We start from the raw sequence: 15,516 nt of genomic DNA, 5'->3' as shown, positions 1-15,516 counted from the left end.
AGCTGAGGAAAAGAAGGTGGACTTGGACTCAGGTGAAACCCTGGGCTGGGCTGGGTCGGGTCATCCCCGGAGCAGAGCAGGGCTGCCTTCCAAGCGCGCACCTCAGGAGACAGAAGCCACTATGTAGTGCAACATGGGTCTCAAAGGAAAGGCTGTTCCCCAAAAGCAGGGCAGCCCTTTCAGAGCTGGAAAAAGAAGGAGAGGGTCCACCGACAGGTCACCCGTCTCCTTCTAGAACTTTCCAAGGTTGAGTTAAGGTGGCGAAGCCTTTTGATCCAAGGAGACAATGCCAGGAGTACCAGATATTGTGATTTTCTCTTCCGAGGTCAGAGACCTGTTCCGACCCCCAGGAGGGGAATCCGAGACCGCATCTTCTCCCTTGCTCTCACCGCCACCTGGATCCTGAGCTCAGCTCTGGGAGAACCAGCAGAGGGGATTGTCAGGGCTGCACCCGGCTGGGGACTTGGGATCCCAAATCCCCAAGGTGCCAGAGGGCTCTGGCTTCAAGCTAGAAATGGCCTCTCAGAGAACAAATGTTGGCATGTGTTCACAGTAAAATGGATTATGTTTCCTGAAGTACGACAGAGGTAGCATGCTGGTAACTTAAGGATCTGTCCCGGAGTCTCTGCTGATCTCCTTGTTTGTGTACTTGGCAGAAGAAGGAGAGGGGAAGATGGATCTGCTGGGACAACTATGTTTGCAGTTGTGATCCAAGTTGTTCAGAATAGGAAAAACTCCGCTGAGATTTTGAACAAGGCAAAATGGAAAGCTGGGTATTGGCAAATAAAATTCAAGATCAGTCCAACATGATGCAGACTGGAGGAAAAAATAAAGTACAATCCTATTTGTGCATGTGACCTGTTGGATTCTATGGTTACTCACAGAAGAGATCTTGTGGTAACTGCAACTGTTATAATGGCAGGATGTGTGCGCGTATGTATACACACACACACACACACACACACACACACACATATTTGACTGTCTAGACTTAATTCTGGTCACTCCTCCTCAAGTGAGAGGTTGTACGGCAGAGGCAGGCAACCATTTTTGCAGGAGGGGACGCATGCTATAAAATTATATACATCTACAACATGCATACGCACGTTTCTGGCGACCACAGGGCCTGGCACAGTGATGTCATGGGAGGAGACAGGGCAGAGATTTTTAAGGATTTGGGGGTAGCTTTGAGGGAAGAGATGTAGATGTGTTAAGTCTAATTATGTGCAGCACGCCAATTTTCCTTGTTTTTTCACTGAGCGAAGAGGAAGAAAGGCTGGAGGACCCAGATGGCCTGTCTTCTCCTGCCCCGCTTCAAGTGGATCCCGACTAGGAGGCAAAATGGCATCTCAAGAGCCTCTGCAAAATCCAGAGAAAGCAGCTTGAAAGATTTCCACGTCTCGAAGCAAGGCAGTGCCCTGACGGTGGAACCCAAACCTCATCTTTCTACTGCTTCCTTGCATGACGCACTTTTCCTCTCCAGCGGTTTATGTCCTGGGGTGGACAGTTCAACCCCAGTCCCTCCCTTCCACTTGGGCGTGTGCCTCTGCTCAGGTCCCTCCCTCCTCATCTAGGGAATCCTGACCCCCCACACACACACAGAGCACCTACACGGTAGGTGCAGCCAGGCAGGAGCTGAAGCAAATACTGCCAAACCAAGACTTCAAAGGACCAGGGGCCCTGGACTCAAGGAGGCCTCCCTAACAGCTTGCTTAGGCACCTGGCTCGTGAGTTGTCTTAATCAGCACTTGTACTTTTAGATGGGCTCCAGGAAGTAACTGACCACAAAAGCTGGCTCGTGCCCATCTCCACGTTACTGTGTATTCTCACTGTAAGCAGAAAATCTAAGCCATGTTATCAAAAATAAGATTGACATCTGACATCCTTAATAGTCAGTTTACCTATAAGACCACTACATAAAGATTGTCTGTACCCTCCTTAAGTGGGCAGAACCTTATATTCTGTCCCCAGCGCTGTTCCAGTAAACTTGGCTCAAGCAGATTGCGTGGTCTCCACCTGTCAACTGGGTCGTGGGGAATTTTCCCTTCAGGGCAGACCCTTCCTTCCTGCCTGCCTGCCTTCCTAAACTCAGAAATGCACACGGACAAGAAACGTCTAGGAAAGCAAGAGCACGTTTTATGCCTCTGAGGCAGGGCAGGGCAGCGCAGCCACAACAGGAGGCACCGGCCACCCACAACTGCAGTGCAGAATGTGAAGGTGCTTGTGGCCAGCGCAGTGTTTGGTGTTTCCTCTCCAGCAGAAGGTGAAGCCCGTTTTAACATCTGGCAGCTCAGCCTCATGTCTCCCTCCCTCTTCTGCCAGGGACCATGCTCTGCAGTGGCTCAATTTCAATGGGATGTTATGGGAGAAATGTGTACGCAGCAGAAGCCCTTCTCAGGGTGTGTGTGTGTGTGTGTGTGTGTGTGCGGGGGGGGGGATGATGAAGCCTCTGCTCGGTGTGTGTGTCCGTGGGTCCTGGGGCACAAAGATGGAACCGAAGGGCTGGCAGGGACCCCTCTAGAGCGAGCAGGACCAAGAAGAAAGGGAGAAGTCGGAGCAGGCGGGTGCTGAGCGTCCTTTCCGAGCCTCCCCCAGAACCCTGATGGTGACGAGCCTTAAAGCTTCGTCGGGCATGCTTCCCCCGCAGGGCCACAGCCTGCCTGGCCAAGGAGGGGAGAGGCTGAGAAAGGCGCTTCTGCCGCTGGCGGAAGGCCCTTGTGACCAGGGCAGGAGGCCGCTCGCCAGCCACCTCCTTGCCCGGCTGCCTGGGGTCTTACCGTGCTGCCACCACGGGAGGCTTCTTTCCAGGGTCTAACACGCCACCGGCAGGTTCCTCCCCCAGGGAGCGTGTGTCCTTGTTCAGCTGCTGCAGCCGGGAACTCAGCTCGCTGATCACAGTTGGTTTGTCATCCTCGGCCCCGTGGATGGGCCTGCTGTCCAGGGGGTCCCCCCACAGCTTGGACCTTCGCTGAAAGAGGTAGCGTGGCCGGCCAACGCTGGCGGAAGCCAGAATGGCCGCGTGTTGCTGGGAGATGAGCTCGCTGTCCGAGGACTGCTTCAAAAGTGGGTCCCTGAAAGTAACCGGCCCCTTGCTGGTCTGGGACTTGAGTTTCGGCTTTGGAGGCACTGGCGGCTTCTCGAGTACAAAAGTGTGTCCATCCGCAAAGGAAGTGTAGGTGTCGGTGGGCTCTCCGCTCTCGGAGGACAGCGTGGACATGCTGGAGACGGTGGAGATGGTGCTTGTGGTCTCCAGGTGATGGTCACTTGAACTTCTGGTGTCCACCTCTTCCACTCCTGAGTCTGCAGCAGACTCTGGGGCGGTGGGGGCATCAGAGGGCTTCCCTGAGGGTGTTCCACCAGTGGTAGAAGGTATGACTGCTGCCGCTGGTACAGATGGCGTGGCAATGGCTGGAGTAGCCAGTTGGCTGATAGGTGTGCCGGCGGTGGTGACCAATACCCCATTTGCAAACTCGTCAGGGGGAGGCACCAGGCCAATCTTAGCCAGCTCCTCCCTGGTCTCCTCATCACTCGAGGACAGTTGAGCGGGCGGCAGAGTAACCGTATACGTCTCTACTTCCTCCTCCGAACTCCCTTGTCCGAGAGTCTTGTCCAACGCTGGGCTGACGGGAGCCTTCCCCACAGGGCTAGGCTGAGCCTCCGCCATGGACACTTCCACCGGCTCTGGGCCTCCCTCAGGGACAGGAGTCTTCTCCTCCTTCACATCAAAGCCGAGGTCTTGGCCGTTGCTCGTTGCGTGCACCATGATGAGGCCGGCCGTCTTCTGCTGCGACGTGTCCACGATGCTGAGGATCATGGACTTCTTGTCCTCTGCCTTCTTCTCCTCTTTCACAGGCATCTCAGGTTGTGCCTCGCCCTCTTTCCTTGCACTTGCGGGCATCCCCCAGGGGCTCTGTGTCGGGGTCAGCGGGCTGGGAGTGGCAGCCTTGGCTCCAGGTGAATATGCAGGAGACCCCCGGCCCTCGAGCTCCCCCCTCTCTTGGTCTTTGGTTTGGATGTCCACAAACAAGGGCGCCACCCGGTCCGAGTCTGGGCTGTGGATGGGGGTGGGCACTCTGGAGGAGACCTGGGTGGAAAGGGCTCGTTCTCTCGCAGCCAGCGCCAGCGCCAGGGGTGAGTTGGGGTCCAGGGGTTTCCCTGTAAGTGGGTGGATGAACGTTGAAGAGGAACCGCTGAGGAATGGCTTTAAAGCTGAGACGGGGGAAGGCAGGAGAACGTCCCGGCTCCCCAGCAGGCGCTCGTCGATGGACCGGGATTGCTGCAGCGATGGCATGTCTATGGTGGGGGGGCTCCCTTCTATGGCCCCCACTGAAAGGAAGACAGTGGATTTCCGCTTCTCATCGAGGCGGCGGTCTCGGTCCTTCATGGCCCCCGCGACGGCAGTGGAGAAGGGGAGGCTGGCGGCGTCCACCTGCGGGGACGGGAACTCCATTCCGCTCAGGCGGTGGCCGCGGCGGGTGGGGGAAGGCTCCCGGGGGAAGCCCCCCGCGATGGAGAGCGCCGCCCGCTCCTGCGCGTCTTCCACCTGCAGCTGCTTCACCAGGGGGCTCTTCTTCCTCTGAGGCTTGGTGGGGGCAAAGAGGCTGACATTGAACTGGCCCATGTTGGCGTAAGGGTTGTCTGCCCCCCGGCCCTTCCTCTTCAGCTTCTCGGGCGGGGTGGCGGAGGGGCCTGGCCGGGGGATGTCGGTGGGCTCCACAGGGACGTGGGAGGAGTCCTGCAGGATGATCATGGAGCGGGCACGCTTCTGCCGTTCGGGGTAGGGGACGGAAGCCCTCGCCTGGTCGTACATCTCGGCCGCGCTGACCCCTGGGGACAGCCCATGCAGCTTGGCCTCCAGGCCCGGCTTGAAGCTGGACCGGACGGTGTCGTAGACTCTTCCCGGGGGCGGGGGCGGGGAGAAGGAGGGCGGTGGGCCGGTGTCAAAGTAGTAGGGGGAGGGGGGAGGGGGAGGAGCGGTCTGCGGGGGGGGTGGGATGCCATGCCCCTCTCGGACAGTGTCTTGCATCGATGTACTCCGGGGAAATTTTCCATCCATGAGGGAAGCCGCAAACTTTTCGTCTTCGCCTGCAAAGCAGCAGAAGAGGAAAGGTTGGAGTTCCTTCGGGGGACAGAACCATGCCTCTCTCCATCTTACTGGCCAGCAAGGTGCACTTCAAAGCCTGCAACTGGAGGGGGCTAGGCAAGCTCTGGGGTCTCCATCATGCAGCTTCCCCTCAGGCGGTCAGCATTCCCGAGTCAGGAAATGGCCTGGGGGAAGGGACACGGCTGCAGACCGGGGCCAGGGCCCCTGACTGGGAAGGGCCGAGCAAGCAGGCTGAGCGAGCAGGCCGGCGCTAGCGCCTGGGGGCTGGGTGAGGGCCAATAAGCGGAGAGTCATTTTTCCCGTGTCCCTCGCTTAGGGACACACGATGCTTAGCACACTTAGCATCGTGAGCAGCAATTCTTATTCCTTTGCAGTCTAAAAAATTACAGCGCTACGCAGGGCCAAGCCAGCTGGGCCTCTTGTACCAGGCAGCATAATGCGCAAAGGCACTGTGAAGCACACACCGTGTGCAGCTGTGCCATGTCTTCTAGGCCGCACTGTGCTGAGCATCCTCATGTGCAGCAGCAGCCTTTGCAAGGCATGCTGGGACATGGCTCTCCAGATGGGGGACCTGACTGACCAGCGCAAGGGGCCTCATGCGCAGGGGACCTAATCCCACTGCTGCTTCTGTCACCACATGAATGGAGTAAGTTATGTCATGTGCGCAGTCTACAATGCAATGACAGACTCTCCCATAGAGCAGACTGGGGAATAACAGCCCCCCCCCAATTAGTCCACCAAAACAAGGTTTCTATACATGCACGGTCACCGGGCGATGAGGCTGGTCATTAAAATGGGGGTGGGGGCCTGCAGGAAATCGTTAGATTCTACCCATGTAAGAATTTGGCTGTTGGAGTTATACCCTGCCTTTCTACTTTGGCACCCAACAAAGCTAACAGGATTTAAAAATGAAAGCAGCACGTAAACAATTAAAAACACAGATGAAAATGGATAATGATGTATGTATTAAGGTCATTTTACAATTTAGAGCCCGCAAAAGGATTCTGGAAAGGCTGCGGGCAGGGGGCTTCTGAGGGAGGCCGTTCCCCAGCAGCCCATCTTCCACACCAGGCAGGCCCATCTTCCAGACCTGACAGCAGAGCACCTATAGAGTAGCCTCTCCCACAGATGCTTGAGGCCAGACAGGTTCCTACTGGGGGGTGGAGAGGCTCTGTTCAAGAGTCAGCCTCTGAAGCCAGCGCCAGCATCCTGTGCCCAGGCGTCACTGGCCACAGGCAATGTAGGACCTCTATACCTTGCACCTGTCAGCCATTGCAACATCTGGACAGCTTCAAGGAAAGCCCCTTGTAGAGGCGCTGCAATAGAGAAGACTGGAGGTGACTAAGCCACAGACAGCCATCACCACACCCAGCCAGCTGGGGAAGGGTGGCAAGTAATGCAGCGGGCATAATTGCACAAAAGCCCTCCCTTCTGCAGACACCACCTGCGAATCTGGTGACATTCAAGGATCAGGGTGCACTCCCAGATGGTGAAGCTGCTGTTTTGGTGAAGCTGGTTGCTCTTGATCCCATCTAAAACAGGTTGTTTTGGGACAACTTTGGGAAAAATGGAAGGCAAGAGGGTACACTGACTTGGGTTCTAAGGGGAAACGTTTTTGCCGGTCCTGTTCAATCAGAGCGTTGGCATATGCCAGACCTCATTGATCAAACAGAGCCATCTGATGGAACCCAGAAGGCAGGGCCTCCGTCGCTGTGCCTGCCTTCTGCAGGGCACTCCTTCAGAGATTCCTGCGGCTCCTTGTCTCCCTTCATTCAGATCGAGCCTCTCTCCATTTTCTCTGTTGAGTTGGAGAGATGTCTTTTTGGGATCTCTTTTCTGCTTTGCTTATGATTTTTATATCGCTTGTAGTTGTGTAACCCACCCCTAGTCCCTATAAATCAACAAATGAATAAATAAAAATGAACTGGGTAACCCTGTCCCAGACAGAATCCTCCTACGTTCTCCTACAAATAGAGAACTTGTTTGGAGGTTCTAGCAGGCGAATCCAGTTATCGTATATCCTCGACTGAAGATTGATATACTTCTTCTACCTGGGATGGTCATCTTCTTCTCCAGCTTCGGGAAGGATGTGCATGGAGTGGTGAGGGAGGAAGGGGACACCTGCCTAGCCAGACAGATCGGCCGAATCAACCCTGGCGTTCAATGGGATGACAGATGTCGCAGCGAGGTCATCCTTCTCCTGGGTGACCATTCTTCGGAAACCTTTAAGAAGGCTGCAAAATTCTTATCAATAGCTATAGATGTTAGAAGCTGTCTAGTTCCTCCCTTGTACTATTAATTGTTAGCTGCTAATTGTTTTAGGATTTTCTCACAATTATAAAATTTCTTTTTATAGTTACTGTATTGTATGCTGATCTTTTATTGTGTTTCATCTTGGACCATAAATAAATTTTTGATTGAATCCTCCTATGTCAACCACACTTTTGTCTTGTTCACTCTCATTCTGCATGCAGGCAATGTTCAAGGGTAATCAACGCTTCCTTGGAGTTCAACGATGAGGAGGAAGAGCTGAGTTCATCAACATGCCAATGGCGTCCCACTCTGGAATTCTGAATGACCTCCTCTGGTGGTTTCACGTGGATGGGAAGCCACGATGGAAGCTTGTGGAACAGCCTAAGTCTTGTCAAAAGCCTAAGTAGTGCCCCCCCCGCGCCACAATGATGTAGAGGGCATAGGAAATGGCCTTAAAGGACAGGAAGAAGAGCCACTACCAAAACAATGGTCAGATAAGAGGGCCTTGAGCCCGGGCCAAGAAAGAGTGAGAAAACGTTCCAGACAAGCCCCTCCCTCATTCACATGAAGATAAAGTCAGGGAGGGGGAAGCACATTCAGACTTGTAAGATTCTGTTACTAGAGCTGTTACAATGAAAGTAGTCCTGACCTACATGGCACTGATTTCTTTGTAGGGCTGACCCTTCTGGATGCAGCCTTATAGAAAGGACCGGAATCAACCCTACCAGATAGCTAACGGGGATGGCGATGGAAGTCATGGAGAGATCCAGAAGAGCTAGGCTGTATCTCCTGGTCCGGTTTCCACCTTGTTTAATTGAAAGCGGTCTATATAGTCAGTTTCATTCAAATGCATCTGGAGTTGTGAGTCTGCTACCGTCTCAACCAATTTCCCGGAAAGTGTCATGTCATGTCCACCTCTGACTCAGAGGGTTCTGATGCCAATGTGTTGGATGAATGCCAGGAATCAGCAAGCAAACAAGCACCTCAGGCTGACTGCCATTATCCAGGACCGCTGGGGCGGCAGTCAAACGATGAGGGTCCCAATTCCGAGCAACTGCTCAGTCCCCAGACACGCCACACGCTCCAGAGAGCAGGTGCTGGCATGCCTCCTTGCCAGGCAAAAGCAGAGTCGGTCTTAAACAGTTCCACCCAGTGGGGGCCCTATTTCAGGGTGGCTGCCAGTGACCGCCAGCTGGCACTTCCCCACTGGGAATAGCCAACCCAACCTGAACCCTGCACACTCAAGCCTTGAAACCTGCGCATCCAGAAACTCTGGTCACTCTGTTGGCCTACCTGCAAACACCTTGAATTCTGGAGCATGACCTGACTGTGCTACTGGTTTGCTGATGCGCCCTCGGTCTTGCTGCAGGCAAACTCTCTTCCTGTGAGCCCTGCCAAAGCTTGCATGTGACTGGACACGCACCTGTGCAGCTGGCTGCTGCTTGTGAACCCTTTGCAATGCTAAGTAAACTTCTGCAAGTTCATCTCCATGTGCTTGCTTGGCCTGGAACACAACAGTGTGTGTCCAGCCCAATGATCTCCAGGGAGGAGCAGTTGGCTCCTCCCTCACCTCAGCCGCAGAAGGGAGCAGAGACACGCAGAAAACGAACAGCTGAAGCAGCAGCTCTTCCTCCAAAAACACCCCGTCACAGTGCCGGGAAAGTTTGAGGGAATGCTCAGTTTCCTGCGGTTTTTGTGCAGCGTAAAACGTGTGAGCTTGCATCCCACGGACCTTCCGAAGAACCACTGGGATTCGTGTGGCATTCATGGTAAGCCTCTCATTGGGCTCTGCTGTGAGATGGGCCATGCCTCTCCTGCTGCACTAGAGCCCCCTCCTGGGTGACGGAGAGATTCAGCAGACAACATCAAGTCGTGTTCAAAGACCCAGTTAGGGCTCAGACAGCCGACGGGTGAGTGATAATTTGCGGCAGAGGCACATCCCGTGGCTGATACCTGAGCGACTTTCAGCTGCTGGCTCAGGCTTGGGCTTGGAACGAAGTGGCTCTCATTGGCCAGATCCAAGTGGAGCTGTCCAAGGAAATAGTGAACAAACAGGCCTGGACTGACCACACAGAGACATTGCAGGCACTTATTCAATTCTGCCTGTGCAGTGAACATCAAAGGGCCAGATCCAGCACTGCTAAGATCCCGCATCCGGTAGACCTCCTGTTCCAGTAGAACCTCCAGCCAATGATCCCGTGAAAGTCATTGGCCTCCAACCTCTACTAACCCTTGGGAAGTCCCAACATCGATGGGGGTCTGATGCCTAGGGCACTTCAACTGTCCACCAAGCCTAACAGCCACACCGTACTCTGCTGAAGCACCTGGAGGTCACCCCTGTGCTTTGGATCCCCAGCAAGCCAGGATGTTGCACTTGGGCAATGTTTGATTCAGGGAGCCCTGTGAACTTTATGGATGTTAAGTTTGCTGGTGCCCAGGCATGGCACTCAGCCTCCCCTCGTCATCGAGACCATCAATGGGCAAACTGCGCTGTCTGGTCCCACGGCCTGGGTAACAAAAAAGTTCCAGACGCAGCTCAGGGATCCCACAGGGCAGGCTGAATTCTGCCTGGCCTCCACTCCCTACCTTACAGTTGTCTTGGGACTCAAGTGGCTCCAGGTCCATGACTCCCTGCGTAGTCAATGGGAGCCATCGCCTTCAGAGCTTGTGGGAGGGCCCAGACCATGTCCATGCTCCCCAGCTGATTCAACGTTTCCACTGTCGCTATTTCACCTGCCTGTTTCACCTGCCTCTGATTCTGAGGATCCTGATGCCAACAGGCTTGCTCCAGATGCACCGGGTGAATGTCAGCAAGCAATCAAGTATCTGAGGCTGAATTTGCTGGCAATCATCTAGAACAGCTGTACCAGCAGTTGGATGATTAGGGTCCTGATCCTGAGCAACTGCCCAGTCCCCAGACATGTTGTATGCTCCAGGGAACAGAACAGAGGCATTCAGTATGCTTTCTCAACAGGTAAGAGAAGCGTCAGCTTTAATTGGTTCTCACATGGCCATGGACCTATATCAGGTTGACCGCCAGCTTACACCTCTCCACTGGGAACAACTGATTCAACCTGGACTCTACATGCGCAACCCTTGAATCCCATATATCCAGAAATTTTATCATTCTGAGCTGGACTGACCGACATCTTTCCTGTGAATGCCTTGAATCCTGGACCTTCATCTGACTGCACTGCTGATCTACTGAATTAAGACTAGTTGCCGGCAAGCTCTCTCTCCCTGTAAACCCTCCTGAAGCACGCATGCCCCTGCCCCAGTGCCTGTCATGCTGGCTTGTAAACCCTTTGCAACTCTAAGTTAAGTTCTGCAACCTTATCTCCATGTACACGCTTGGCCTAGAACAGGCAGAAATGGAACGTGTAAGAACTGTAGAGATTGTCAAATCGAGGGTGGGCTTCTTCAGGAAAAGTCTCATGACTACCTCCTTTAGGCTGGGGGGAACACGTTCCTGCCACAAGGACGCACTGCCCCTTAACCACGGGGCAGGGCCTATTTAATCAGACAGAAACGGCAGGGGTCTTTCAGTATTTGGTGTCCCTCACCTCTACACGTGTCCTAGACAAATCTACAAACGCAAAAAAGGGCGAACAGTGCCAAGATTACACCCCTAAGTCCTGCCCCAATGTTGCTGTGCAAGTCAAGAAAAATGCGACTGACTTGGTTGGCAAAGCTCTGTGGAAGCTGCTCCCAGCTCACCAACCTAAAAAACAATGCCAGTTTCTTCTGTGTTGATACGACAGAGACGGAGAAGACAAAGCGGTGGACGCCCCCTTTGCTCCCTCCACCGTAGCAGGATAGGAATTCAAACGGTCTCCAGATGGGCCTCGTCCTGCACAGGAATGTTCTCTCCTGGGGGCTCCTCCGCTTGTGCTCCAGCTGATGTTCCATCTGTTGCGTTGCTCTAGTAATCCGAGGGATGGTGCCGCTCTGGAGAAGGAAGGAGCAGTGGTGCCAACCGCCTGCGTCGCCCACATTGCACAGCCCAGCCAGGACATCAACACCAGGGGCCTTGGGCTACTTACTGGCGTGTCACCATCTTGAAAAAAGTCTAGCAGGATAATTGGAGCCAAGGACTTCAAGGCGAGAAACAGGGCTAAGTCCTAAAACCGAAGCCAGGATCATCGACTGCAGCAAGCTCAACCCCTTGGGCCAAAGCCTGAGAACCAAAGTAACTGGTTTTGTGCTCATCTCCTGGGGCTGCCCCCCTCCTCATCAGGACCGGCTCTGTTCTGTTAGCTGCCTGCGGAGATTCTAATCCTGGCCCCACCTGGAAGGACTCCACGAGAGAGATCCGGTCCTGGGTCTCTGCTTGGCCCCAACACATTTCAGCATCACGCAGAGGGAAAACCTGCTCGGAAGCTTCTGGCCATGAGTCGCTGCCGTTTGTCAGCTGCTCCCGTCCCCAGAACGTTGTCTCACAGGCAGAATGGCCGGCATCTCTTCTCAGTGGGAAGGGCCCTGTGGCCCTCGCTCTGGGTACCGACAGATGATGCAGCGGCAGCCCTTGGGAATGTCACCAGAAGCCCCACGGCGTTCCCCACAGGTTTGCAGGCCGCCAGGCTCCTCTTCTGCTCTGCTTCCAGCTGGAACCCTTTCACTGCTTCATCTCCTTCTCCACCTGCCACAATCTCTTTTATGAAAACCAGGCCGATTTGGTGGTCTTTTCATTCCAGAGCACTGAATTATTTTAAGCTCCAGCAGGAAAATTTCCCAGAGATTTTTCTCTTGCATCCTTTCAGACGCTGATGTTTTTGACACTCATTCTGCTGGTGTCCTGCTATGCGAGGTGTAAGCAGGCAGACGCATTCATTCCCTCCTTCCACCAAGTTCCTATTTGGCATTGCTCACAAATCAGTTTTGCAGCTCAGTGAACAGCAGTCAGACGGGCCTATTCTCTGGGACCATCTGCACGCTTGGAAGAAGCCCCTGGGCCCTGGCTCGAAGTCACAGGATCCTTTTAATTTGTACATTGTTCCCAAAGCCGCTATTCAGAGCAACTGTTTTATTTTGGTAAGAGCCGGGGCAGAGTGGGAGCCGTGGCATGTCCCCCTGGCCTTGCAAGGGTTTGATCAGGCAGCAACAGCCCTGTTCGCATCTGTCAATTAGGGCTCTCTCACTGGGAAACAATGGTTGGAGTGCCCATAATTAAGGCCGCCTGCCTGATAACTGCTCGCCCTTGTTAGCCCAGCCAGAAAGGTGCTTTGTCTCCCAGCTGGCCCCCTGCCCAGGGAACGGGCTTTCCACAACAGCGTCTGCAACTCGTGGAGATCTCCCAGGGACAAGCACTTCGCTTGTCCGCAACCCAGATGATGCTGGCTAGAGAGCCAGCTCCCAGTGCTACCCGCAGGCCAACCCAGCCCGTCCCGGCACGTGATCTCGGCTACAGGGCCGCCGTGCTTGTTCCTCACGCTCCACGTCACTGCTGTTTTACGAGCAGCCAAACCAACATGGGCCTCGCTGTTCCCGGGGTGGCAAAGTCGGGGACTCCCTCCGGGCAGCCAGCTCCGTCTCCTGGAAGCTGCTCGCTGCTTCCTCTGGAGAAACGGGCAGAGGGGCTTATAGGAGGGGTCAAGAAGGTGGCCACGACAGACGCCCCTCCCCCTTCCAAAGAATCCCAACCCTGACTGGAGTGGGCTTCTATCAAAGCCTCCATGTTGGCTTTTTGGACCGCTGAACTGCTGGAAGCCCAAGACGAGGCCACCCCCCCGAAGGGCCACTCGCGTCACGGGAAACAAAGACAGCGCCACACCTACCTACGGATTTGGTCCGCGGGAGGCCTTTGCGGAGGGACACGTGGGGCTTCTCTGGCCCAGCATGCGCTGCCATCCCCTGCCGCTCGAAGAGGGACTAGAAGAGAAACGGGACAAGGCAGAGTTCCGCTGGCTCGGAGAGGAGGCCGTGGCGGCTTCTCTTCCCTCCCCTTGGAAGCAATCCTGGGCAGGGCAGGGCAGGGCAGGGCAGGGCAGGGCAGGGCAGGGCAGGGCAGGGCAGGGCAGGGCAGGGCAGGGCAGGGCGCAAGAGAGCCTCGACCCCCCTCTAGTCCAGCGTGGTCAGGCCCTGCTTGCTTCAGCTGCCTGGGGCTGATGAGGGTGCACCCCCTTGTCCCCGTAGGCACAAGATGGCTGTGGAAGGAAGGCCAGCCCTTCTCTGTCAAGAAGGCGCAAAGGTGACGGGGCTGGGAAGGCAGAGGTGGCTGAGTCCCTGGGACTGACGTAGCTGGATCCCAGTTCAGACCAGCGTTCTTTAGGGGTGGACCACCAGTTCACAGGGGCCATCTGCACAGCATGCTTGACCCGCCCAGTGGAAAACCCAGCACGCCATTCTGGAGGCTTTGCAAACTCAAAAAAGGGTTAAGGTAGAGGCCAGGTTAAACGTGAGGTGGGGAAGGCCAGCTGGGATGCCGACATGAGAAACGGCCCTTTTCTCCAGCGTCTCACGAGCACAACTTTTCCTCCTGGAAACCCTCTGGTCAAACAGGCTGGCCTGCCCATGCAAGATAAACCCTACAGGGACACTTAATCGCACTGCGTGACCGATTCCCGGGGCTTCTGAGAGGACATGCTGTAGCTCACCTTCTTCCATGTGTGATGCCCTCAGGAGTTCCTGTGAACATTTCTCACAGGCCCGTGGGATGCAGCCTTCCCTGACCTGGCCTCTCCAGACTTCCCACCATACTTGGCCTTCTGCCATGCTGGGTGGGAATGTCACAAGCCTGCCCCCTACCCCTTGCCTGAAGGAATGGTGTACGGCGGCCAGCCTGCCTCAGCTTGTACTCTGGAAATTTAGAAGGGGTGTTGCGTTCTGATCAGGACGAGCATTTCAGTTGCCAAAAGGCAGCTTCAATCAAGCTACGGTCACCGTCACCTGGCCCGCATCAATTTGTCTGCAGAGGAAATGGCTCAGGTCCGGCGTGCCTCACCCAGATGTCTCTGACCTTCCTCCGCTTAGTTTCAGGGTGCAGCCCCAAACCCAACACTTCCCCAGCTCTCTCACACTGATCTCCGCAGGAGTGATCCGCCGGCTGGTTGGTCGCTGCTTCACGGTGGCTGCCCGGGAATCTGCTTCTACAATGTCTGCTCTCAGCGAGGGCTCAGCTGCTGCCAAGATCTCATCCAACTTCTCTGCAAAGTCAGACACACCACATCTGGTTAGCTAGGCCTGCATTTGAGAACCGTGCCTGACACAGAACCTAGACTATCCTGCAGAGTGGGGAGTGCCAAGAAGGGAAGCCCGAGCTTTCTGATGGAAAGAGGAGAACGTGGTGCACCCTTCACCTGTGGAGGTAGGTCTCCTTGAAGCTCCTCAGAGGATGAAAGGAGCACCGCCTTCCCTCCCCAAATGCACAGACCCTGGAGAGCAGGAGGGCTCCCAAGTCTTCCCAACTGCTGAGGGACCATCCTGTGTCCAAGCTGAGCTCCTTCCAACTTCCCCCCTCCTCAGTTGGCACCTAATCTGGCTAAGCTGAAGGGAGCCATGTTGGCTCAGTAAGCAATAAGGAGCTTTCCCATCTTCCTTCACTCTCAGGCCCAAGTGTCCGGGAGATTGACTTCACCCCCTCAGTCTTTCTCAGATTTTGTTTTAAAAGAATGCCAACAGAAGCTGGTCCTGAAATGCTCTTTGTACTGAGGGTCTACGTCCAGGGGTTCTGTGCCCCTCCAAGATTTTGGAACTGGTCTAATTACTTGCCCTTGTCTCTTGTTCTGCAGGATCCCACCATCAAACAGGATTCCTCTGTGACCAGCAACTCACTGCTAAGCCACGGCTTTCCATGCTATTTCTGCCCCCATCAGCAGGAGGGGCTTATATTTGGGTGAGTGTGTGCTTGCAAAGCAACTCAGATCTAGAGAGGTTCCAACTTGAGCCCTCAACACCTTGGGCAGGGATCTTGCACTCGCTTCTGTCCCCAGTGGTGCCCCCACACTGGTTGTGTTCACAGAACATACTTAACCAGGTGAGTTGAAGGTTCAGCAACTGCAAAATCACTGCTTAGTTGCTTAGTGTGGTAGTGAGTTCAGGATTCACTGTATTGGGTATATACAGAAAATGGGCTAATTCAGTAACCTGATTAAGTACATTGTGTGAACTCGTGACATGATGATCTAGGTGACCAGCATGTGAAGAACGAGTCAGGCTCCCTA

The 15,516-nt window shown here is 54.8% G+C and overlaps 1 protein-coding gene across 5 annotated transcripts in view; it reads right to left on the bottom strand.

Moving 5' to 3' along the window:
• SHANK3 (SH3 and multiple ankyrin repeat domains 3) overlaps positions 1-15,516 on the bottom strand; it is a 317,497-nt gene that overhangs the window by 18,087 nt on the left and 283,894 nt on the right. For all 5 annotated transcript variants that reach the window (XR_015793568.1, XR_015793567.1, XM_088129075.1 and 2 more), the window contains 3 exons: positions 14,372-14,499; positions 13,132-13,225; positions 2,778-5,085 (listed from right to left, as the gene is read on the bottom strand). Coding sequence is in view for 3 of the 5 variants with exons in the window: in XM_088129075.1 (XP_087985201.1) it covers positions 2,778-5,085; positions 13,132-13,225; positions 14,372-14,499 (2,530 nt within the window). In the remaining 2 variants the exon portion in view is untranslated. The remainder of the gene's footprint in view (positions 1-2,777; positions 5,086-13,131; positions 13,226-14,371; positions 14,500-15,516) is intronic.

The sequence above is a fragment of the Python bivittatus genome, unplaced genomic scaffold (assembly GCF_059951505.1).
Source record: "Python bivittatus isolate LINGU-HERP-01145 unplaced genomic scaffold, Pbiv_v1 ctg000730_np1212, whole genome shotgun sequence".
Classification (NCBI taxonomy): Eukaryota; Metazoa; Chordata; class Lepidosauria; order Squamata; family Pythonidae; genus Python; species Python bivittatus.
The sequence above is the reverse complement of the archived record's forward strand: the minus strand, read 5'-3'. Positions and strand labels throughout refer to the sequence as shown.